The following is a 25,635-nucleotide window of genomic DNA, read 5'->3' on the forward strand; positions in this document are numbered from 1 at the left end:
ACTTTTTAATGCTGGCGGTGCTTTCACTCTAGTGGTAGCATGAGACAGAGTCTACAACCCACACAAGTGGCTCAGGTAGTGCAGCTCATCCAGGATGGCACATCAATGCGAGCTTTGGCAAGAAGGTTTGCTGTGTCTGTCAGCGTAGTGTCCAGAGCATGGAGGCGCTACCAGGAGACAGGCCAGTACATCAGGAGACGTGGAGGAGGCCGTAGGAGGGCAACAACCCAGCAGCAGGAAAGCTACCTCCGCCTTTGTGCAAGGAGGAGCAGGAGGAGCACTGCCAGAGCCCTGCAAAATGACCTCCAGCAGGCCACAAATGTGCATGTGTCTGCTCAAACGGTCAGAAACAGACTCCATGAGGGTGGTATGAGGGCCCGGCGTCCACAGGTGGGGGTTGTGCTTACAGCCCAACACCGTGCAGGACGTTTGGCATTTGCAAGAGAACACCAAGATTGGCAAATGGCACTGGCGCCCTGTGCTCTTCACAGATGAAAGCAGGTTCACACTGAGCACATGTGACAGACGTGGCAGTCTGGAGACGCCGTGGAGAACGTTCTGCTGCCTGCAACATCCTCCAGCATGACCGGTTTGGCGGTGGGTCAGTCATGGTGTGGGGTGGCATTTCTTTGGGGGGCCGCACAGCCCTCCATGTGCTCGCCAGAGGTAGCCTGACTGCCATTAGGTACCGAGATGAGATCCTCAGACCCCTTGTGAGACCATATGCTGGTGCGGTTGGCCCTGGGTTCCTCCTAATGCAAGACAATGCTAGACCTCATGTGGCTGGAGTGTGTCAGCAGTTCCTGCAAGAGGAAGGCATTGATGCTATGGACTGGCCCGCCCATTCCCCAGACCTGAATCCAATTGAGCACATCTGGGACACCATGTCTCGCTCCATCCACCAACGCCACGTTGCACCACAGACTGTCCAGGAGTTGGCAGATGCTTTAGTCCAGGTCTGGGAGGAGATCCCTCAGGAGACCATACGCCACCTCATCAGGAGCATGCCCAGGTGTTATAGGGAGGTCATACAGGCACGTGGAGGCCACACACACTACTGAGCCTCATTTTGACTTGTTTTAAGGACATTACATCAAAGTTGGATCAGCCTGTAGTGTGATTTTCCACTTTAATTTTGAGTGTGACTCCAAATCCATACCTCCATGGGTTGATAAATTTGATTTCCATTGATAATTTGTGTGATTTTGTTGTCAGCACATTCAAGTATGTAAAGAAAAAAGTATTTAATAAGAATATTTTATTCATTCAGATGTAGTATGTTATTTTAGTGTTCCCTTTATTTTTTTGAGCAGTGTATATTGCCAAAGAACAGTAATTTAGTTTCATTGGTCCACAGAACATTTCCCCCAGGATTTACATTTATTTAGGTGGGGTTTTAAGAAGTTAAAGTCAGGCTTTCTAGTCTCCTTCAGCAGTGGGGTATTCCTACGTTTACCAATGACAGTGACTGTGTTGCCAGTGACCCCTCCAAACTTCCATCCTACTTTTGTCTTTAGACGCAGACCTGAACCTTGCCCAGATGGGGAGATAGCAGCATGTATGTCTGCTCTGTGGGGTCCTCTCAGGATCTGACAGGGAACAGCAAGGACTACACTGAGCTCATAGTGCTGAGTGAGTGGCTCTTATCCTCTCAGGGCCTCCATTGATCCCCCTCACATGCCTGCATTTTGCACCACCACCCATCCATCCATCCTATGACAAAACAAACAAAAAAGTTATTCCATTCACTATTTGTATTTAGTACACAACATAGCACAGTACTGATCAAAGAATTTAAAATGCAAGTTTGTGAATAAATAAATCTGTTACATGAATACAGTGATGACATTATAGCTATAGGTGGATAAACAGACTTGCAACGGCCACATAGGCTATCCTAGAACCAAACAGGATCCCAGACTGCTTCCTCATTCTTTGTTTTCACATTTAGAAAGTAGTCTGCAAACAAGTACAATTAGTCATTTTCATTATATATCAGAAACATAGGCAAGTGCAAAGCAAATAATATACAAAGAGTGAGACAGGGTTTGTGTGCAATTTTTTTTTTTTTTAAACAACATACAATTGAATGAAATGGTACTTTGGTGTTTTAGGCCAAATAACACTGTGATAAATTTACCTTGGGGTATAAAACAATTATCTTACAAAGTGACGATAAACTTGGTATGTAATGCTACAAACAACACCGGACTGTTGTGTTTCGTTATGCACAATGGGCCAGCCAGACAACCTACAGTCTGGTTTTAGTGTTACAGAAGAACATTTCTGAGATTAGAATTGAGCAGCGGCAGCACATTTCTCAGCTGATAACCAGACCTGTCTGGATAGCCATAGGGGAAACAAACTGTGAGGAGCCAATAGCCTTGTCTAACAATCCCTAACTCCTATGTACTACTCTAGTGTCTGAAGTAACTAGATAGGTGTGAGCAATATTCCAGACAATCCCCAAACCTCATCCGACTGGAGCCATTGTTTACATCTGTCCAGTCCCTTCCGAATTAGGGGAGCTGAATGGTTTAAAAGGGGTTGTTAAGATACTTTTTCTGGTAAAACATTAAAGATAGCTGTTGACGAAAGCAGGCATTAAGCATTCTGTAGAATTGCCTGTGTAAAATATCTGTTTGTGACCAATGTGGGTTTGTAGTAAATCAAAATATTGCGTACAAAGCATCTCTTTTTTACATTTACAAGCTTTGAACAACAGAAGATACTACGAATATGATATGCAGCAATTTACAGGTTGACACCTACAGGCGTGATGGATAATCCAACAAAAAGCCTTACATGACATTAAGCAAATATTTCTAGACTGAAATGTAATTGCAAATCAGTAAAAAAATAGTAGTTGCTTGTTTTCAGTAAACCATCAGGAAGTGTTTCCTTACTGCTATTCTGAAACGACAGAAGTGCATTGCAGGGGTATCCATCGAACACTTACTTACAGGTATTCAATTTACCTCGGCCCGAATACATCGATAAAACTGACAGTTAGGCCTAGTAACTGTAATGGTATTAGTATTTCTGTAATGGTTATAGTATTTCTGTTGGTAAAACAATACTTGAGGTAATTTGATGAATGAACAGTCTAATCAGGCCCTAGTAAATTACGAGTGGCAGGCAAGTCACCCAATGAGAGAAGCTCCATGCTTATCTGAAGGCTGCAGATTCATTGACGGTTAGTTAAGACTGCTGAATTGGGACTAATAAAACAAGTACTGGCCAGAGAACCGACTGGTAACGCCAATGTTCTTCCTAAGAAAAAACTACATAAAACAAAAACAAGCTCTTTCCAAAAAAATCTAACATCCAGTTTAGTCTTCTTTTTTTTTTAAGGCAAGGCTTTCTTTCTTTAGTTTGAGACAGCTGTGGATTTCACAGACACACAAACGTATACGTCTTATATTTAAAGGCATTTATCCACAGCTTTGATTGTGGTCCGCAGAGTGCAGAGAAGCAACAGAAAGGGCACAGGGATAGATACAATAATACAGTTGAGTACCAACATCCTACCCTTGGATTAGCCACTACGCTCCAAGGCCCGGTTTCCCAGATCAATATTAAAGCTTAGTCCTGGAATAGAAAGCATGATCAACGGAGAATCTATATTTTGAATGTGCTTTTTAGTCTAGTTACAGGCTCAGGTGGAATGCGGTTCTGGGAAACCAGCCCTAAATGTTTTGGGTCATGTGGCTTTTATCAAAAGGTAGGATCTGTTGGGCAGACTCTGGAGTATTTTGTTTCAATAGATATATTTCCTATATACACACACATCTGGTTCTGTATAAGGATGACAATCACAACAGAGATACAGGTCTAGAGCTCCCTGTGAAATGGTAGTGAGGCAAGGAGCAACAGTAACTTGAGTAGGACAGTGATGGGTTTCCCCTACGGGTGAGAAGTGAGGTGAGTCAGGTTGAGAGCTGGGCCAATTCGTGGTCGCTTGATGAGCTCACCTGCCTTTCCACCCTCCTTTGCATCTTACAGATAGACATCCTTGCCTGAATGTCTCCCTTCTTCTCAAAGTAGTCCACCAGGGGCGGCTCGGTGAGCATCGACGCCAGCACCTGCTCAAAGGTGATGGACCAATCGCCGTCCAATATGCTTCCCTGCCGCTGCTGGTCGCCGGCGCAGCCAATCAGGACTGTGTCGTCGGCGATGTCCTCACACTGCAGAGAACCTGTGCTCACCATGGAGTAGGACGAGACCGACGTGTCATCCTTCACCTCTTCGTCCGACGTCTGCTGAGGCAACGTTTCCAGCTGGGCCTCCGCCAAGGCCCTGCAGACCAGGGACTGCCCTGAGCTGCTCTCCCCGTTCGGCTCCTCTTTTTCGGGTTGGAGCAGTTCAGCGGCGGGGGCGGGAGCCTGGGCGTTGGTGGTGTCGGTTGGTTTGTTGGCACCGTTGTTGGTGAACTTCTTGCCCACCTCTCCGATGCGCAGCAGCAGGCTGGCCACAGTGGCGATGGCGTGGTAGAGCTCCTGCTCCAGTGGGTCCTCGCTGAACATGTTGTACAGGGTCTTGCACAGCTCTATGAACTGCTCCTGTAGGGGACACACACAGGGGATCAGGCAGAAATGGCTTCTCTAAGTGTGTATGAGTGGTCAAGTTATGGTCATCTCTCAGTAATGTGGCATGTACCTGGTTCATCCTGCGAAGGTCTTTAATGGTCTCCTTCTTGGGCTCATTCTCCATGGCCCACATCCGCAGGTAGTACTTATAGTCCTTCACCTCTGAAACAGATATCACAATATTACACTGGATGCAGTGCCTTCAGAAAGTATTCATACCCCTTGACTTATTCCATATTTTGTTATGTTACAGCCTGAATTTAAAATTGATGAAATAGATTTTTCTCACCCATCTAAACACAATATTCCATAATAACAAAGTGAAAACATATCTTTAAAAATGACTGCAAATGTATTGAAAATGAAATACAGAAATATATCATTCACAAGTATTCACACCCGAGTCAATACTTTGGAAAAGCACCTTCGGCGGCGATTACAGCTTTGAGTCGTCTTTGGTATGTCTGTATAAGCTTTACACATCTGGATTTTGGGATTTTATCACATTCTTCCTCAGATTTTCTCAGGCTCGGTTAGTTTAGATGGGGAGCGGCAGTGAACAGCAATCTTCAAGTCTTTCCACAGATTTTTAATGGGATTCGTCTGAGCTTTGGCTGGGCCACTCAATGGCTTTCAAATTCTTGTTCTGAAGCCATTCCAGCATTGCTTTGGCTGTAAATCTTCACTGTAGAGACTTGTCCTCTTTGCAGGTTCTCCCATCTCAGCCAAGGAACTCTGTAGTTCTGTCCCCTCCCTGACCAAAGTCCTTCTTGCCCGGTTACTCAGTTTGGTCAGATGGCGAGCTCTAGGTAGGCTGGGTAGTTCCATATCTCCCAATGATGGAGTTCACTATGCTCTTGGAAACTCTCAACACTCTAGAAATGGTTTTATTCTCTTCCCCAGATGTAGGCCTCATCACAATTGTCGGAGATCTACGGACAGTTCCTTGGACTTCAAGCTATAGTTTCCGCTCTGACATGAACTGTCAAATTTGGGACCTTATATAGACAGGCGTGTTTCGTTCTAAATCATGTCCAAACAATTTAATTGGCCACAGACTCCAATCAAGTTGTAGTGATTGGAGCTCCGGAGCTCAATTTAGAGCATCATAGCAAAGAGGTGTGAATCCTTATGTAAATCATTTTCAACAAATTTGCAAACATTTCTAAAAACATGTTTTACTTTGTCATTATGGGGTATTGCGTGTAGAAAAACAAATGTAATACAGTGGCACGAAAAAGCATGTGAACCATTTGGAATTGGTCCTAAAATCACACCAATAGACAAACACAGTGTGCTTATCTAATAACACACAAATTATTGTATTTTTCTTGTCTATATTGAATACATCATTTAAACATTCACAGTGTAGGAAAAAGTATGTGAACCCTTAGGCTAATGACCTCTCCAAAAGCTTATTGGACTCAGGAGTCAGCTAACCTGGAGTCCAATCAATGAAACGAGATTAGAGATGTTGGTTAGAGCTGCCCTGCCCTATAAAAATAAAAAAACTCACAAAATTTGAGTTTGCTATTCACAAGAAGCATTGTCTGATGTGAACCATGCCTTGAACAAAATAGATATCAGAAGACCTAAGAATTGTTGACTTGCATAAAGCTGGAAAGGGTGACAAAAGTATCTCTAAAAGCCTTGATGTTCATCTGTCCACGGTAAGACAAATTGTCTATAAATGGAGAAAGTTCAGCACTGTTGCTACTCTCCCTAGGAGTGGCTGTTCTGCAAAGACGACTGCAAGAGCACAGTGCAGAATGCTCAATGAGGTTAAGACGAATCCTAGAGTGGCAGCTTAAGACTTACAGTAATCTCTGGAACATGATAACATCTCTGACGAGTCTACAATACGTGAAACACTAAACAAGAATGGTGTTCATGGGAGAACACCACAGAAGAAGCCACTGCTGTCCAAAGAAAACATTGCTGCACGTCTGAAGTTTGCAAAAGAGCACCCGGATGTTCCACAGTGCTACTGGCAAAATATTCTGTGGACAGATGAAACTAATGTTGAGTTATTTGGGAGGAACACACAACACTTTGTGGAAAAAAACAGTAAAACCTCACCCTCACTGTAAAGTATGGTGGAGGGAGAATCATGGTTTTGGCTGGCTCGGGGTCTGGACAGCTTGCTATCATTGACGGGAAAATGAATTCAAGTTTATCAAGACATTTTGCAGGAGAATGTGAGGCTATCTGTCCGCCAATCGAAGCTCAACAGAAGTTGGGTGATGCAACAGGACAACGACCCAAAATACAAGTAAACCAACAACAGAATGGCTTCAAAAGAAGAAAATCCTGATCTCAACCTGTTTTGAGATCCTGTGGCATGACCTCAAGAGAGCGGTTCACACCAGACATCCCAAGAATATTGCTGAACTGAAACAGTTTTGAAAACAAGAATGGTCCAAAATTCCTCCTGACCGTTGTGCAGGTCTGATCCGCAACTACAAAAAATGTTTGGTTGAGGTTATTGCTGCAAAAAGGAGGGTCAACCAGTTATTAAATCAAAGGGTTCACATACTTTTCCCATCCACACTAAGTTCAATAAAGACATGAAAATGTATAATTGTTTGTGTGTTCGTGTAAGCAGACTGTGTTTATCTATTGTTATGACAAGTTCATGCAGAAATCCAGGTAATTCCATAGGGCTCACATGCTTTTTCTTGCCACTGTACATTTTGAATTCAGGCTATTACACAACAAAATGTAAGTCAAGGGGTATGAATGCTTTCTGAAGGCACTGTATGCATAGCAATACCGTTTGAATCCTGCAGAGGGCAGGACAAGGAAGAAGACCAGTACTGTAGAAAGGTCATTAATATTGGCAGGGGAGTGAGGCTCACCTTTCTTCTCCTCTGCATCTCCGCTTCCCAATGCGTCCTCAGCCTCTTTCACCTCCTCTCCTGCAGACAGAGTAAACCACCACCATCACCATGCCCACAATGCCACTAATCAGACCATCCACACCAGTGTACACACTACACATTGACAAGTAGGAAAGTGGGTTATCTAGACAGGGGTTGGGAGGAGGGGGGTCTTTCCAGTGGAAGATGATTGTGCTAGTGTGTGAGACATCCACTTAACAGAAGATGAGGTGAGTCAACTAGTCCCCAGATGCTAGGTGGGTAACAGGCAGGGAAGTGAGTCAACTAGCCCCCAGATGGTAGGAGGGTAACAGGCAGGGAAGTGAGTAAACTAGCCCCCAGATGCCAGGAGGGTAACAGGCAGGGATGGAAGATACGGATACTACAGCAGATTATACAGGGGGAAAGCGATGCGATGTCATTCACACCTGGACCGGAACGTACCAAAGAGAGCCCAGAGTGGACTGTACCAAGTGGACAGTAAATTAAGGGGGGGAGTACTACAAAGAGCATTTTGATCAAGGGTCTCCACTCTGTATAAAGATAGTTGTGTAATCTGCTGGTACGATGTCACTGAGTGTGCTATACCACATGGGGGGGAGGGTATTAACAGGTTAGAGATAAGTCCTCTATGAACTACAACTAATCATTGTTTCACAAGTTTGCAGATTATTCAAACATGAGATTGACTATTCCCCCTGAATACAGTGTGGCCACCATTTTGTTGATCAAAAGTGTCTTTGTGACAAAGAGATTTACAGAGAGACAAACCTGAGGTCACTTCCTGCACCAGGAAGTCCAGATCAGACAGGAAGGGAGGTTCTGGAGCAGTGAGAAGAAAACGGAACCAGATGGAGAGAGGACAGACATGAGAGAAAGAATTAAAGAGAGAGAGAGATAAAGAGCAAGATGAGGAGATTAAGACAAAGTGAGAAGGGAGGAAGGTGAGACGGAGGAAAGAGAGGGCGGGTGGAGAAAGAGGGAGGCAGGGAGGAGAGGATCAAACGATAGGAAGATGAGAATACACATTCAGTCAGTTAAGTCAGTAGTAGGAATCAGTTTTCAATGCACAGACACATGCAAGGGACCAGGACCACTCATTGCCTCAAGCAAAAAAAACAAGAAAAATCGAACCAACATGTCAAATATCACATGGAAATTGTGAGCAAACTACATAATGAAAGATGGTTCACACGTGTGTGTGTGTTCCCTCCTGAGGGATTATGTTACGTTTATGTCAACAGCAGTACGTTTATGTCAACATCAATGTGTGTGTGTGTGTACCCTGTGGAGTGTCATCAGTGAAGAACTGTGTAGCTTCCAGTGCCGACTCGGCCTCCTCTGGACACAATGCTGTAAGAGAGACAAGAAGTATGTTCGCCCCAGTATGTATTATCCTAACACACACACACACAAATCATACCCAAAAGCACGCACGTGCACATACTTTATTCAAAACTGCTCAATTGTTCCCATTCTATAACATTATAGTAACACACCCACAGACACCGACACAATTCTTCCGTCACGCATATACATGGTGCCTGTCCTTTTAAAAAAAACACACCACCCAAAGCACAGGGCCACAAGACTGTGCTGATTCACTAGAACTGTGTTTGAGGGAAAAATATGTGTGTGAAGCTAATTAGTGAGACTGGGAGTGTGAATGTCCTGCAGTGAGTTGATCAAGCTGTTATTGGACCGGCAGAGTTGTGTTTTCCCCTGCTTACCTGGCGGCAGGTGAAGATTGTACAGTAACTTGAGTTTCTCTGTCATGTCTCCGTGGTACATCCCACCTTTTGGGAGACACGTGGTGGGTCAGTGGGATCCATGCTGACTAATCGTAAAATCACTACCAGCCAATTAAGCAGTGAGATTTATCCTGCTTCAAACTAGCACATAACTGATCTCGAAAATATCTCAGAACACAAGCTACACAACCCCGACCCATCCTCCCGACACATCCATGTTTAATATAGAAATCAGTTCATATTTTCAACTGAAAGTTACGATTCTCTACTTCTTCAAACTCACTCAGACCCGTGACAAACTCCTTGAAGTTGATGAGGCCGTCCTTGTTCATGTCCAGCAGGCGGAAGAGGCGCGCGGCCAGCGTGGCGGTGTGCGTCCCACAGAGCCAGGTTCCCAGGGCCCCGAACAGCTGGCAGAATTGTCCCAGGTCAATGCGGTACTGCTCCAGGTAGGGCAGGCTGGGATCGTGGCGCTCCGCCGCTGTGGTGCTGGCCCCCCAGTAGCAGCTCATTATGTGCTTGGCCTGCCATGGGGAAGGGGAGTGGGATGCAGCTCAGAGGTGGTACTGGCTGATTGAGACATTGAATGGAGAGTGCAATGGTGCTTGACAGTTGAGACATTTGACCTATTGACAAAGGCTTAATAATGATGGTTTTGTTGCCAGCTTTCAGTTTAAAAAAATACAAAATGTTTTGTCACATATACTGGATAGGTGCTGTGAAATGTGTTGTCTTACACTTGTTTGGGGCATGAGCCACAACTTGTTTTGTTCTCAGTCTATTGATAATGCTTACAAAACACATACCGTGTGACAGCTGTGTGACTTTGTCACACGACAAACAACTTATTTACCACCCACCACACTAAGTTGACACGCCTGAGTTAAGAACAACATTGCTAACAGAGAAAACGAAATGTTCAAAACCACTGCTGGGTAATGATGTAAAAAGCCGTAGGAACGATAATAACGATGATTTGTTACCTTGAAGTGAACATAGAGTTCCTCTAGCTCCTCGATACTGAAGGCTGAGTCTGTCATGATAGCTCTTACCTGTGGATAGACACACAGCTCCAAATCAGACAGAGAAACACCTCTGGCTACAGCATATTAAGTGGGCACTGTATGACTTCAGTATGCACATGTTTTTGTTCCAACCTTAACATAACCTATTCGATACATCTCATATCCACAAATGATCACTATTAAAGTGATTATTTTGGATTTTGGCAATGAAGCCCTTTATTTACTTCCCCAGAGTCAGATGAACTTGTGGAATTTCTCTCTCTCTGTGTCCAATATTAAGGAAGTTAGTGGTAGTTTCGCGAGGTAATGCTAACTAGCGTTACCCATCAACCTCCAGTAATTGGGCTATCTGCTAGCATTTTGGCCTCATTGCCAAAATGTCAAAGTATCCATTAAAATGTAAAACATTTTTTTACTTGAACCTTTATTCAACTAGGCCAGTCAGTTAAGAACACATTCCTATTTACAATGACGACCTACCGGGGAACAGGTAACTAACCAACTAATTAACTGCCTTGTTCAGGGGCAGAACGACAGATTTTTATCTTGTCAGCTCGGGGAGTTAATCCAGCAACCGTACGGTTACTGGCCCAACGCTCTAACCACTAGGCTACCTGCCGGCTCATGGGACTCCCAATAACGTCCGGTTGAGATACAGCCTGAATTCGAACCAGGGTGTCTGTAAATCAAATCAAATTTTATTTGTCACATACACATGGTTAGCAGATGTTAATGCGAGTGTAGCGAAATGCTTGTGCTTCTAGTTCCGACAATGCAGAAATAACCAACGAGTAATCTAACCTATCAATTCCACAACTACTACCTTATACACACAAGTGTAAAGGGATAAAGGATATGTACATAAAGATATACAGTGGGGCAAAAAAGTATTTAGTCAGCAACCAATTGTGCAAGTTCTCCCACTTAAAAAGATGAGAGAGGCCTGTAATTTTCATCATAGGTACACTTCAACTATGACAGACAAAATGAGAAAAATGCTCTCTAGCAAACTTCAGACGGGCCTGGACATGTACTGGCTTAAGCAGGGGGACACGTCTGGCACTGCAGGATTTGAGTCCCTGGCGGCGTAGTGTGTTACTGATGGTAGGCTTTGTTACTTTGGTCCCAGCTCTCTGCAGGTCATTCACTAGGTCCCCCTGTGTGGTTCTGGGATTTTTGCTCACTGTTCTTGTGATCATTTTGACCCCATGGGGTGAGATCTTGCGTTGAGCCCCAGATCGAGGGAGATTATCAGTGGTCTTGTATGTCTTCCATTTCATAATAATTGCTCCCACAGTTGATTTCTTCAAACCAAGCTGCTTACCTATTGCAGATTCAGTCTTCCCAGCCTGGTGCAGGTCTACAATTTTGTTTCTGGTGTCCTTTGACAGCTCTTTGGTCTTGGCCATAGTGGAGTTTGGAGTGTGACTGTTTGAGGTTGTGGACAGGTGTCTTTTATACTGATAAGTTCAAACAGGTGACATTAATACAGGTAACAAGTGGAGGACAGAGGAGCCTCTTAAAGAAGAAGTTACAGGTCTGTGAGAGCCAGAAATCTTGCTTGTTTGTAGGTGACCAAACACTTATTTTCCACCATAATTTGCAAATAAATTCATTAAAAATCCTGCAATGTGATTTTCTGGATTTATGTTTCTCATTTTGTCTGTCAGAGTTGAAGTGTACCTATGATGAAAATTACAGGCCTCTCTCAACTTTTTAAGTGGGAGAACTTGCACAGTTGGTGGCTGACTAAATACTTTTTTGCCCCACTGTATGAATGAGTGATGGAACAGAACAGCATAAGCAAGATGCAGTAGATGGTATCGAGTACAGTATATACATATGAGATGAGTAATGTAGGGTATGTAAACATAAGTGGCATAGTTTAAAGTGGCTAGTGATACATGTATTACATAAAGATGGCAAGATGCAGTAGATGACAGAGTACAGTATATACATATGAGATGAGTAATGTAGGGTATGTAAACATTATATTAAGTGGCATTGTTTAAAGTGGCTAGTGATACATTTTTACATCAATTTCCATTATTAATGTGAGCTGGAGTTGAGTCAGTATGTTGGCAGCAGCCACGCAATGTTAGTGGTGGCTGTTTAACAGTCTGATGGCCTTGAGATAGAAGCTGTTTTTCAGTCTCTCGGTCCCTGCTTTCATGCACCTGTACTGACCTCGCCTTCTGGATGATAGCGGGGTGAACAGGCAGTGGCTCGGGTGGTTGTTGTCCTTGATGATCTTTATGGCCTTCCTGTGACATCGGGTGGTGTAGGTGTCCTGGAGGGCAGGTAGTTTGCCCCCGGTGATACGTTGTGCAGACCTCACTACCCTCTGGAGAGCCTTACGGTTGTGGGTGGAGCAGTTGCCGTACCAGGCGGTGATACAGCCCAACAGGATGCTCAAGATTGTGCCTCTGTAGAAGTTTGTGAGTGCTTTTGGTGACCAGACAAATTTCTTCTGCCTCCTGAGGCGCTGCTGCGCCTTCTTCACAACGCTGTCTGTGTGGGTGGACCAATTCAGTTTGTCTGTGATGTGTACGCCGAGGAACTTAAAACTTACTACCTTCTCCACTACTGTCCCGTCGATGCGTTTCCTGAAGTCCACAATCATCTCCTTTGTTTTGTTGACGTTGAGTGTGAGGTTATTTTCCTGACACCACACTCTGAGGGCCCTCACCTCCTCGTTGTTGGTAATCAAGCCTACCACTGTAGTGTCGTCCGCAAACTTGATGATCGAGTTGGAGGCGTGCATGGCCATGCAGTCGTGGGTGAACAGGGAGTACAGGAGAGGGCTCAGAACGCACCCTTGTGGGGCCCCAGTGTTGAGGATCAGCGGCGTGGAGATGTTGTTACCTACCCTCACCACCTGGGGGCGGCCCGTCAGGAAGTCCAGTACCCAGTTGCACAGGGCGGGGTCGAGACCCAGGGTCTCGAGCTTGATGACGAGTTTGGAGGGTACTATGGTGTTAAATGCTGAGCTGTAGTCGATGAACAGCATTCTCACATAGGTATTCCTCTTGTCCAGATGGGTTAGGGCAGTGTGCAGTGTGGTTGCGTTATCTGTGGACCTATTGGGGCGGCAAGTAAATTGGAGTGGGTCTAGGGTGTCAGGTAGAGTGGAGGTGATATGGTCCTTGACTAGTTTCTCAAAGTACTTAATGATGACAGAAGTGAGTGCTACGGGGCGGTAGTGATGCCTCTAGCACTGAGATGCAGTGCCTTAGACTGCTGCGCCACTCGTGAGGCCCCCTTAAAGGTTGGAATGAATAATCCAGAGATATTTACACAGAGCATACCAAACATTAGGAACACCTTCCTAATATTGAGATGCACCCCCTTTTTGCCCTCAGAACAGCCTCAATTTGGTCAGGGCATGGACTCTCCAAGGTGCCGAAAGCGTTCCACTGGGTTGCTGGCCCATGTTGACGCCAATGCTTCCCACAGTTGTGTCAAGTTGGCTGGATGTCCTTTTGGTGGTGGACCATTCTTGATACTCACAGGAAACTATTGAGCGTTGCAGTTCTTGACACAAACCGGTGCGCCTGGCACCTACTACCATACCCCATTCAAAGGCACATAAATCTTTTGTCCTGCCCATTCACCCTCAATGGCACACATACACAATCCAAGTCTCAATTGTCCCAAGGCTTAAAAATCCTTCTGTAACCACTTACACTGATTGAAGTGGATTTAATAAGCGACATCAAATAAGGGATTTTAGCTTTCACCTGGATTCACCTGGTCAGTCTCTTATGGAAAGAGAGGGTGTTCCCTCAGTGTATGGAGAGTTGGGCCAATGTGGTTTCTGTCTGAACGTTCCAAGAGCACCACTTTCTCCTCCATAACCATTGCTAAGTGATAATTGACACGTCTGCGTTATGCTGTTAATTTCTGAACGTTTTTAAAACATATGAAGATGTCCAGTGAAAAGCAGATACACCTTAGCCAAATACAAGTTGGAAGTTTAAATGTATGTAAACTCAGTGTTTCACAATTCCTGACATTTAATCGTAGTAAAAATTCCCTGTCTTAGGTCAGTTAGGATCACCACTTTATTTTAAGAATGTGAAATGTCAGAATAATAATAGAATGATTTATTTCAGCTTTGATTTCTTTCATCACATTCCCAGTGGGTCAGACATTTACATACACTCATTTAGTATTTGGTAACATTTGCCATTCAATTGTTTAACTTGGGTCAAACGTTTCAGGTAGCATTCCACAATAAGTTGGGTGAATTTTGGCCCATTCTTCCTGACAGAGCTGGTGTAACTGAGTCAGGTTTGTAGGCCTCCTTGCTCATACAAGCTTTTTCGGTTCTGCCCACACATTTCCTATAGGATTGAGGTCAGGGCTTTGTGACGGCCACTCCAATACCTAGACTTTGTTGTCCTTAAGCCATTTTGCCACAACTTTGGAAGTATGCTTGGGGTCATTGTCCATTTGGAAGACCCATTTGCGACCAAGCTTTAAATTCCTGATTGATGTCTTGAGATGTTGCTTCAATATATCCACAATTTTCCTCCCTCATGATGCCATCTATTTTGTGAAGTGCACCAGTCCCTCCTGCAGCAAAGCACCCCCACAACATGATGCTATAGTCCTATAATAACTACAACCTAAAACTTCTTGCCTGGGAATATTGAAGACTCCTGTTGTAAGGAACCACCAGCTTTCATATGTTCTCATGTTCTGAGCAAGGAATTTAAACGTTAGCTTTTTTACATTGCAGCAATATGTGCCCTTTTACTTTCTTCTCCAACACTTTGTTTTTTCATTATTTAATCCAAATTGAACATGTTTCATTATTTATTTGAGGCTAAATTGATTTTATTGATGTATTATATTAAGTTAAAATAAGTGTTCATTCAGTATTGTTGTAATTGTTATTATTACAAATACATTTAAAACAAATCGTCCGATTAATCGGTATTTTTTTGGTCCTCCAATAGTCGGTATCGGCATTAAAATCATAAATCGGTTGACCTCTACTTCAGGCGTTTGGAAATTGCTCCCAAGGATGAACCTTGTGGACGTGTGGTGGTCTACAATTTGTTTTCTGAGGTCTTGGCTGATTTCTTTTGATTTTCCCATGATGTCAAGCAAAGAGGCACTGAGTTTGAAGGTAGGCCTTGAAATACATCCAAAGGTACACCTCCAATGGACTCAAATTATGTCAATTAGCCTTTCAGAAGCTTCTAAAGCCATGACATCATTTTCTGGAATTTTCCAAGCTGTTCAAAGGCACAGTCAACTTAGTGTATGTAAACTTCTGACCCACTGGAATTGTGATACAGTGAATTAATCTGTCCAAACAATTGTAGGACAAATTACTCGTGTCATGCACAGTCCTAACAGACTTGCCAAAACTATATTTTGTTGACAAGAAATGTTTGGAGTGGTTGAAAAACAAGTTTTAATGACTCCAACCTAAGTGTATGTAAACTTCCGACATCAACTGTATGCAACACAAGTACAGACTTGGATAAACATTATCCCACTGCTCTGTTTTGCTTGTTTACAGAGGGTCATTTCATAGGGAACGGTCAGAGGTGAGGTCACCAAGCGCTTCATTCATGGTCACATCTTTGCAGTAATAGAAAAAGTACTAAATTGTCACACGGACAGCTAGGGGCACACTCCAACATCATTTACAAAAGCAGTATTTGTGTTTAGTGAGTCCGCCAGATCAGAGGCGGTAGGGATGACAATGGTTATATTGATAGGTGAGTGCATTGGAGCATATTGCTGTCCTGCCTGTACTTTTGGGGGTGAGGGAAAATGTATGGAATAAAAAGTACATATTTTCATTAGGAATGTAGCTGAGTAAAAGTAAATGTATAAACAGTGAAGTGAAGTACAGATGCCCCCCAAAACTACTTAAGTACTGTAGTATTTAAAAGTATTTTTAATTAGTTACGTTACACCACTGCTTCTTTGACATATGAACTCACCACGCTCCTCTTGGCGGTGTCCTCCAGCGATTGGATGACCTTTAACCTCTGATGGAACCTCATCTGCTCGATGACATCAGCACGCAAACTACCAAACTTCTGCTCAGAGACACAGACAGACGGAAAAGGCAGTGAAGTCACTAATATGTAGAATCAAAATCAATCTGTCCTTGTGCTATGTGATTGACTTAAGTGAGTTGTGTGAAAAAGTCACGAGGTTCTACTAGTCATGTCTTACCTCACAGGATGACTTGATGAGCTGGAACACGTCAATCTGAGGCGGCGGCTCATTGCCACTGGTCAACAGGGCGTGGAGGTGGGGAATGGGCGGAGACACGGTCTGCTTGTTGACAACATTGTCCAGATACCTGTAAGTGAGTGAGAGAGATAATCCAATATTTCTCACTCCGAGCAATATGGCTATAGCTTCTTCAGTCTAGAGCAGTACTGCCATCATTCATAAATAGAAGGAGAAAAAAAACAAGTAAACCTTTCTGTATAGTTACACTATAGTTACTATTCCAATTAAACATTTTGGCTGTGCAATGTGTATTGGTGTCAACTACATGGAAGTCAGTTCAGTCAAGTGAATTAGGGAAGAAGCACTTGAGAAATTGTTCCTTCCGTCCCTTCTATTCCCCCACTCACCGTCCAAGGATGGTCATGGCCTCTCCCTCGTCATTGCAGTCCAGTAGGGTGTCCATGTTGGCGTGCAGCACGGCCAGTGCCACTTGGAAGATGACCTTGATGCCCTCGTAGAAGAAGCAGTCAACCAGAAGCACGGCGCTGTCGAAGGGCATGACGCTGAGGAACAGGGTGAGGAACCAGGAGAGGGAGATGGTGGAGATGACGCCCAGCTCCTGCATGTGCTCGTAGAGAAAAGGGAGGCACGCGCGAGTCAGCTCCTCAAACACACCCTGGTCAACGAGAGCACCTGAGAGAGAGAGAGAGAGAGAGAGAGACCATTTAGAACGTACTGTTTAGTAAAAAGGTATGCAATAAGCAACAAATATCAACATACCTCTCATCCATACTGAGAAGCAATGTTCCCTCAAAAAATATTTTTTTTATCCAGTTTACTGTGAACACTAATGCTATACCCACTTTAAGATAGTTTTCAGACAGTGGTCAAGTAGGCTACTGTGGCAATTTGATCATAATGCAGGCCTACCAGAGTGACCTACCATCATAAACATCAGAGAAAATGCATCCCATAACATTTTAACATGGAAATAGCGGTTCTATCATTCAGCCTACAGTTGCAGCCAATGTGCGGTGTTCAATGTAGGCCTACATTCCATGAGACTTTTGAAAAAAACATGCAGGGCTTGACATTAACCCGTTTATCCACTTGTCCTTCAGACAAGGAGGTGACTGAAGATGGTGGTGTGTTGTTTGATGCAAGAAACCACTTTACAGAATACAATGCATTATTATTCCCATGCCATTATTACAGAGAATCAGACAAATTATGCTATCCTCTGCCTACTTAGCTTATTCAAGCCGGTCTCAAAATACAACACTGCCCTTTGAAGACACACAAAAAAGCTATTGATTTAACTACTCACTTTTCAAAGATGTCTAAAAATGTACACGTTTTGTCCACTTGCAGGAAGCAATCACTGACTACAAATGATCTGTAACTGGGCGAGTGACTCAATAAATAGCAAAGGATATGAACAAAATGTGCACACGTGGCTACATGCAGCTCTCGCTTTGATCTCAAAACAAGCCATCTACTCCTGACTGCTCATGCTGTAAACAGTCAGAGTCCAGTTCAAAGTGAACGGAACAGATCCATATACAGTGTCTTCGGAAAGTATTCAGACTCCTAGACTTTTTACACATTTTGTTACATTACAGCCTTATTCTAAAAATAATTAAATAAAAACAATTCCTCAGCAATATACACAGAATACCCCATAATGACATAGCTAACAGGTTTTTAGAAATGTTTGCAAATGTATTAAAAGTAAAATAAAGAAATACCTTATTTACATAAGTATTAAGACGCTTCGTTATGAGACTCGAAATTGAGCTCAGGTGCATCCTGTTTCCATTGATCATCCTTGAAGTTTCTATAACTTGATTGGAGTCCACCTGTGGTAAATTCAATTGATTTGACATGATTTGGGAAAAGGCACACACCTGTCCATACAAGGTCCCACAGTCCAAGTCAGAGCAAAAACCAAGCCACGAGGTCAAAGGAATTGTCCGTAGAGCTACGAGACAGGATTGCGTCGAGGCACAGATCTGAGGAAGGGTACAAAAACATTTCTGCAGCATTGAAGGTCCCCAAGAACAAAGTTGGCTCCATCACCTTTAAAATGGAAGGGAGGTGACCAAGAACCCAATGGTCACTCTGACAGAGCTCTAGAGTTCCTCTGTGGAGATGGGAGAACCTTCCAGAAGGACAACCAGCTCTCGGCAGCACTCCACATATCAGGCCTTTATGGTAGAGTGGCCAGACAGAAGCCACTCCTCAGTAAAAGGCACATGAGAGCCCGCTTGGAGTTTGCCAAAAGGCACCCAAAGACTCTCAGACCATGACAAACAAGATTCTCTGGTCTGATGAAACCAAGATTGAACTATTTGGCATGAATGCCAAGTGTCTCGTCTGGAGGAAACCTGGCACTATCCCTATGGTGAAGCATGGTGGTGGCAGCATCATGCTGTGGGGATGTTTTTCAGAGACTGGGAACTAGTCCGGGTTAGGGTTGCAAAGGGTCGGAAACTTTCCAGGAAATTGCCGGAAATTTTCCAATGGAAGTTAAGCCCGGGAATTTTGCTTAAATTAATCAAAAAATGTTAGCTTATAACAGTGAACCTTTTCTGTGAGGATACACACAAGGCAATTCTAGGTCTTGTGGCATATTTTGGTTAAACTATCCCCAATTCAATGGAATTGCAACCCTCTGCATGCACAGTGCATTTTTCCATCACATGTACTGCTGATTCTCAAGATCTTGAACACTAATGAGATGCTATTGAGCCAACACTACTACACTGTCTGAGCCAAGGACTACATACTTTTGATTACAATACTGGGTGGGGTGAATATATTTTATGACATACATCATTTTTTGTTAACTAGTGAATAGTAGCCTACAGCAAAGTGTGTTTAAATCATTTCTAACTTGTTAACACTTTCTGCAAGTTAGTTTTTGCTACAATGTGAGTTTTATCTTGCTTGAGCCTGCTAACTGAGGAGTGTTAATTCACCTGTTTCCAAACATGTTTAATTTTAAAACATGAATCTGGACAAGTGCATAAAGTTCCCTCAGTGCTCACAACAATCAACCTCCGACAAAAGTCCCTCTACCTCTATTCAAGGTGAAAATGATGAATCAGACACCTTATCGATAGCAACAGCTCATGATCCTCCTGCAACCAGAAGTTTTTTTGATTAAATGGAGGAACGTAGTCAGAGATGCTGATGAATGTCTTGCTCGAGCTGTGTATGTAACTGGTTCACCTCTAACGCTCACAGGCAATGTGTATTGGAAGAGATTTCTGAATGTTCTTCACCCAGTATACACCCCTCCAACCAGACATGCTTTATCTACTCATTTGCTGGATGCAGAGTTCAACAGAGTTCAAGTGAGGGTCAAGCAAATCATAGAGAAAGCAGACTGTATAGCAATCATCTCTGATGGGTGGTTGAATGTTTGTGGACATGGAATAATTAACCACATAATCTCCACCCCTCAACCAGTATTCTACAAGAGCACAGACACAAGGGACAACAGACACACCGGTCTCTACATTTCAGATGAGCTGAAGGCAGTCATCAACGACCTTGGACCACAGAAGGTATTTGCACTGGTGACAGACAATGCTGCGAACATGAAGGCTGCTTGGTCTAAAGTGGAGGAGTCCTACCCTCACATCACACACATTGGTTGTGCTGCTCATGCATTGAATCTGCTCCTCAAGGACATCATGGCACTGAAAACAATGGATACACTCTACAAGAAAGCCAAGGAAATGGTTAGGTATGTGAAGGGTCATCAAATTATAGCAGCAATCTACCTCACCAAGCAAAGTGAGAAGAATAAGAGCACCACATTGAAGCTGCCCAACAACACCCGTTGGGGTGGTGTTATCATGTTTGACAGTCTCCTGGAGGGGAAGGAGTCTCTCCAAGAAACGGCCATATCACAGTATGCAGATATGGGCAGGCCCATTCAGTGGATCCTCCTGGATTATGTATTTTGGGAGAGAGTTGTAAGCAGCCTGAAACCTAGAGTAGTAGCCATTGCACGGATTGAGGGAGACAATGCCATCCTGTCTGATGTTCAGACTCTGCTTGCAGATCTAAGAAGAAATCCGTTCTGCCCTGCCCACTTCACTGTTGCTCCAAGCAGAGCAAACTGCAGTTCTGAAATACATCAAAAAGCATGAAGACTTCTACCTGAAGCCCATACACATCGCAGTGTACATGTTGGACCCCAAGTAGGCTGGCAAGAGCATCCTGTCTGGTGCAGAGATCAACAAGGCCTATGGTGTCATCACTACCGTGTCTTTCCACCTTGGCGAAGTACACTTCCAAGCAAGGGCTTTGGGATGGAGATGCAATATGGCAGTCGTGCCAACATATATCATCAGCCACCTGGTGGAAGGGACTTTGTGGATCTGAGGCTCTTTCCCCGTTGCCTCCATCATCATCCAAATCGCACCAACATCAGCCACCTCAGAGCGCAACTGGTCCTTGTTTGGGAACTCATAAGGGCATTTATATGTTTAAAGTCTCTTAAACTCTTCCCCTACTGTATTTATTTATTTAGCTCCTTTGCACCCCAGTATTTCTACTTTGCATACTCATCCACTGTCAAATCTACCATTCCAGTGTTTTAATTTCTATATTTTTGATTTACTTCACCATCATGGCCTATTTATTGCCTTTACCTCCCTTATCTCACCTCATTTGCTCGCATTGTATATAGACTTATTTTTCTTCTGTATTATCAACTATGTTTTTTTTTTACTCCATTCGTAACTCTGTGTTGTTATACGTGTCAAATTGCTTTGCTTTATCATGGCCAGGTCGCAGTTGTAAATGAGAACTTGTTCTCAACTTGCCTACCTGGTTAAATAAAGGTGAAATAAAAAAATGAAAAATAAAGTAATGACTAAAGAATTCCACCCTGAAACGTATTTAACGGTGTGAAATGTATTAGAATTATAAGACTATAATCCAATAATGTATGTGTGAGACAAGGGTGAGAAATGTATGGTTGAGAAAACAAAGGACATTTGAACTACACATGACCTGGTTGTAACTCTGAAAACTGACAACAGGAAAGAGGGCCCTTCCAAGGTCTCTCTAATCTAGGGAGGAGGGGAACGGCGAGAAATTGCCAAGGCTGGTAGAAATGTGATAAAACTGTGTGTGTGTAAGTAGGTGGGGGTGGGAGTTATAAAATTACTGTTTTTGCATTTTTGACTTCAGAGCTCTCTGAATAAAGAATGAACCTTTTGCAGTATGACACTTTGCCTAATTCTTATTTTGAACCCGGGATTTACAACGTGGGGTGAATTGGTCGAAGCTATAAAATTGTTTGGTTAGAACATTGGGAGAAAATTCTCGTGACAGGAACACACATACCAAAGCACGCAACGCCAAGGGTTGAAAAATTGGTGGCCATCCGGGCAAATTTGAGGCTTTTTGAGCCTGAAAATGAGCCATCCTCAACGAGATCGGAACGTGACAGTGAAGATGAGGCCCCAGAGTCTGATGTTCAAGAGGTGGACATTGAGAAGTTCCAGGGAGAAGACATGGAAGCCTGAGAGGAAGACAACCAAAGCTTTAGTTTCTAGACTATAATTTTACAGATGTATGTTGAAAACGTTTTGGGGAGATGCGATGGATCATTGGGGATCATTCAATATTCCCTTTCTTTTGTTGTTCAGTGAAATCATCCCATCTGAAGAGTTGACTCATTTAATTAAAAGTTCAATTTGTAACGAAATGTATTTATTTTTCTATTGGAAAGATTTAATCATTTGCAATGATGTCTACTTGTTTATGTTATGGTAAATATATCCAATGCAAAAAACATTACATTTAAATGGTATTAATTTGCAGATATTTCCATTAATTCCGATATATTCCCACGGAAAGTTTCCACCTCTGAATATTCCCCAAAATGTGCAACCCTAGTCAGGATGGAGGAAAAGATGAATGGAGCAAAGTATTGAGAGATCCTTGATGAAAACCTGCTCCATAGTGCTCAGGACTTCAGACTAGGGTTCACCTTCCAACAGGACAACGACCCTAAGCACACAGCCAAGACAACGCAGGAGTGGCTTCAGGACAAGTCTCTGAATGTCCTTGAGTGGCCCAGTCCGGACTTGAACCCGATCGAACATCTCTGGAGAGACCTGAAAATAGCTGTGCAGCGATGCTCCCCATCCAACCTGATAGAGCTTGGGAGGATCTACAGAGAATGGGAGACACTCCCCAAATACAGATGTGTCAAGTTTGTATCGTCATTACCCAAGAAGACTCAAGACTGTAATCGCTGCCAAAAGGTGCTTCAACAAAGTACTGAGTAAAGGGTGTGAATACTTATGTAAAAAAATATGTTTTTGTTTTGTCATTCTCGGGTATTGTGTGTAGATTGATGAGAAGAAAAATTTGATACATTTTAGAATAAGGCTGTAAAGTAACAAAATGTGGAAAAAAAGTCAAGGGGTCTGAATACTTCTGAAGGCACTGTATAGCATTGGTCTATTTGCATATAGGCCTAATGCAGCTCTGATTGGTTATGCCTCACTGGTCTGTGTAGAGTATGGGCTGAGTCGTGCGTGTTAATGCAATAGAATCCTACTCTGATGCGTTCTGCCCACAACAAAATCTCTTGCATAGTTTGTTTTGTTTAGGTATGTTGCATTGCATTAATATTGCGTTGATTCGATCACAATTCCCACAGTAAAGGGAAACGTTGATAGTGTTTAACTAAGGGGGAAAACTCTAGAAAGTTGAGTGAAGTTCAAACTCGTGCTTCTGTGTGGGCTGATATTTCTTCATGGCGGCAGTCCAATGGGAGCTGCGTGCAATTTAGAGGGAACATGGCTGAGAAGGTGTCATCTTAGATGTGCAATCGTGCTTGTTCCCCAGACATTCGTTCAATTTTGTAGAACGCATCCCCTATTCTGATTATCAACTATTGTCAAACACATGTGTGGAAAGACAATTATCTTCCTCAATAGTGTGCAGGGAATTCTACTAGATGAAAAGACAAAAGGAGCATGACATCCTGGCATTTAAAGAATTCTCAATTTTCTAAAATTTCACATATTATAGAACGTTCTATTTTTCCATACCCAAATAGCCTACTAATTTAGAGCACAAGTATAGGTATTGGGACACAGTCACTGTGTGACCACTGTAAATGTAATTTAAGTGACGGCCATTTGAAGGGCAGTGAACGAAGAATGGGCTTGTCTACCCTATAAAACACTCTGAAATTAGGGGATTTGGAAGAATCTTAACAGAGGATTCTTTCCTAAGTGTGTAGCGAGCGACAAAACAAAGACATAACCCAATGGAATTTAACACAAGTGTGTGTCTATGAGAGGTTGTGTCAGTCACTCACCCACCACCCTGGTGTTGTAGTAGTCAGGCAGCATCCTCTCACACAGAGCCACCAAAAGCCAGAAGGCCTCCTCCTCCGTACAGTACAGCAGCAGTACCGACGTCACAATGTTCATCGCCTGGAGAGAGAGAGAGAACGGTTCAGTGATAGATACAGAGGTTTATAACAAGAGAAACAGACAGGTACATTAACCCTATTACAGGGGTTGAGTCGCTGGCTTACTGATGCTCTTCCATGCCGTCCCTAGGAGGGGTGCGTCACTTGAGTGGGTTGAGTCACTGACGTGGTCTTCCTGTCTGGGTTGGCGCCCCCCCCCCTTGGGTTGTGCCGAAATTTGAGGAGTGGTTGACAAACAAGTTTTAATGACTCCAACCTAAGTATATGTAAACTTCAGACTTCAACTGTAATTCACCACATGGTCAAATTTCTCTGTTGGCTCTTTAATGGTGTACATATTGTTGTTTTTCATGTATTTCAGGGGTTTGACCAGCTGACGGCAATGACAAAGCTGGCCTCGCAGTTTGATGAGTGGGGGCTGTCTACTCCTGCCTTAACCAGCTGGCATGCAAATGCACCGGCAATACCAGTGCCTTCTGTTAATTGTAAGAGGGTGTAGGAACATTTAAATGTGAAAGTAGATCCCCTTTGTCCCTCTCCTTTCTCTTATTATTCTTTCTGTTATTGCAGGTCAAAACAGACTTGAGGAATAGACTGCAGGGAGAGCATCTCACCTACTGCATGAGCTCATTTCTGGGGGAGGAAATTATTTTTTAGACAGTGAGTTTTTTCCTTCTAAAAAGTCACCAGAACTATGTCAACAGAACCAAGACCCGAAACACCCCCAAAATGGGGGATCCCTTAAACCCCTCCACCCCCGATTACATTTCCCCCACAGCTAACACATTTTCCAGAGGAAACACTGCTTTACAGTAATGAATAAACAGTTTATGGGTCAATGAAAAGCCTCCCGGATACGAGTATGATTATGTTTCAAGAAAACATTCACGCTTTGTTTTAGATGACATTTTCCTGGTATTTTCTAATTATAGCTATGGGCACATTCTACTACTTCAAAACATTCAACTCAATTGGCCAGTATCAGGAACCAAATGGTTAATTACAGTTAAATAAAAGCCAAATTATTAAAGACATTCTTGTGAAGTGGAAACATGTAGGAGCAACAACAGCTCAGTGGTGAAGTGGTAGACCACACAAGCTCACAGAACGGGACCGCAGAGTGCTGAAGCGCGTCTGTCCTCGGTTGCAACACTCACTGCCGAATTCCAAACTGCCTCTGGAAGCAACATCAGCACACGAACTGTTTGCCGAGAGCTTCATGAAATGGGTTTCCATGGTCGAGCATCCGCATACAAGCATAAGATCACCATGCGCAATGCCAAGCATCGGCTGGAGTGGTGTAAAGCTCGCCACCTTGTAGCAGTGAAAACACGTTCTCTGGAGTGATGAATCACACTTCACCATCTGTCAGTCTGACGGACAAATCTGTGTTTGGCGGATGCCATGAGAACACTACCTGCCCGAATGCATAGTGCCAACTGTAAAGTTTGGTGGAGGAGGAATAATGGGCTCGGGCTGTTTTTCATGGTTCGGGCTAGGCCCCTTAGTTCCAGCATACAATGACATTCTAGATGATTCTGTGCTTCCAACTTTGTGGCAACAGTTTGAGGAAAGACCATTCCTGTTTAAGCATGACAATGCCCTGTGCACAAAGCGAGGTCCATACAGAAATGGTTTGTCGAGATCGGTGTGGAAAAACTTGACTGGCCTGCACCTCAACCCTATCGAACACCTTTGGGATGAATT

At 43.4% G+C, this 25,635-nt stretch overlaps 1 protein-coding gene across 2 annotated transcripts in view; it reads right to left on the bottom strand.

The window, feature by feature from the left end:
• Positions 1 to 1,739: 1,739 nt before the first annotated feature.
• LOC112221035 (TBC1 domain family member 9B) overlaps positions 1,740 to 25,635 on the bottom strand; it is a 43,837-nt gene continuing 19,941 nt past the window's right edge. The window contains exons 11-22 of one of the 2 annotated variants that reach the window (XM_024383099.2): positions 23,812 to 23,929; positions 16,859 to 17,144; positions 16,449 to 16,578; positions 16,211 to 16,309; positions 10,203 to 10,271; positions 9,503 to 9,743; positions 9,199 to 9,264; positions 8,753 to 8,821; positions 8,240 to 8,290; positions 7,448 to 7,507; positions 4,660 to 4,751; positions 1,740 to 4,562 (exon numbers count right to left, since the gene is read on the bottom strand). In XM_024383099.2, the coding sequence (XP_024238867.1) occupies positions 3,930 to 4,562; positions 4,660 to 4,751; positions 7,448 to 7,507; positions 8,240 to 8,290; positions 8,753 to 8,821; positions 9,199 to 9,264; positions 9,503 to 9,743; positions 10,203 to 10,271; positions 16,211 to 16,309; positions 16,449 to 16,578; positions 16,859 to 17,144; positions 23,812 to 23,929 (1,914 nt within the window). In that variant the 3' untranslated portion in view covers positions 1,740 to 3,929. The remainder of the gene's footprint in view (positions 4,563 to 4,659; positions 4,752 to 7,447; positions 7,508 to 8,239; positions 8,291 to 8,752; positions 8,822 to 9,198; positions 9,265 to 9,502; positions 9,744 to 10,202; positions 10,272 to 16,210; positions 16,310 to 16,448; positions 16,579 to 16,858; positions 17,145 to 23,811; positions 23,930 to 25,635) is intronic. The other variant, XM_024383100.2, reaches the window with a different exon arrangement.

The sequence above is a fragment of the Oncorhynchus tshawytscha genome, linkage group LG21 (genome assembly GCF_018296145.1).
Source record: "Oncorhynchus tshawytscha isolate Ot180627B linkage group LG21, Otsh_v2.0, whole genome shotgun sequence".
NCBI classification, from domain to species: domain Eukaryota; kingdom Metazoa; phylum Chordata; class Actinopteri; order Salmoniformes; family Salmonidae; genus Oncorhynchus; species Oncorhynchus tshawytscha.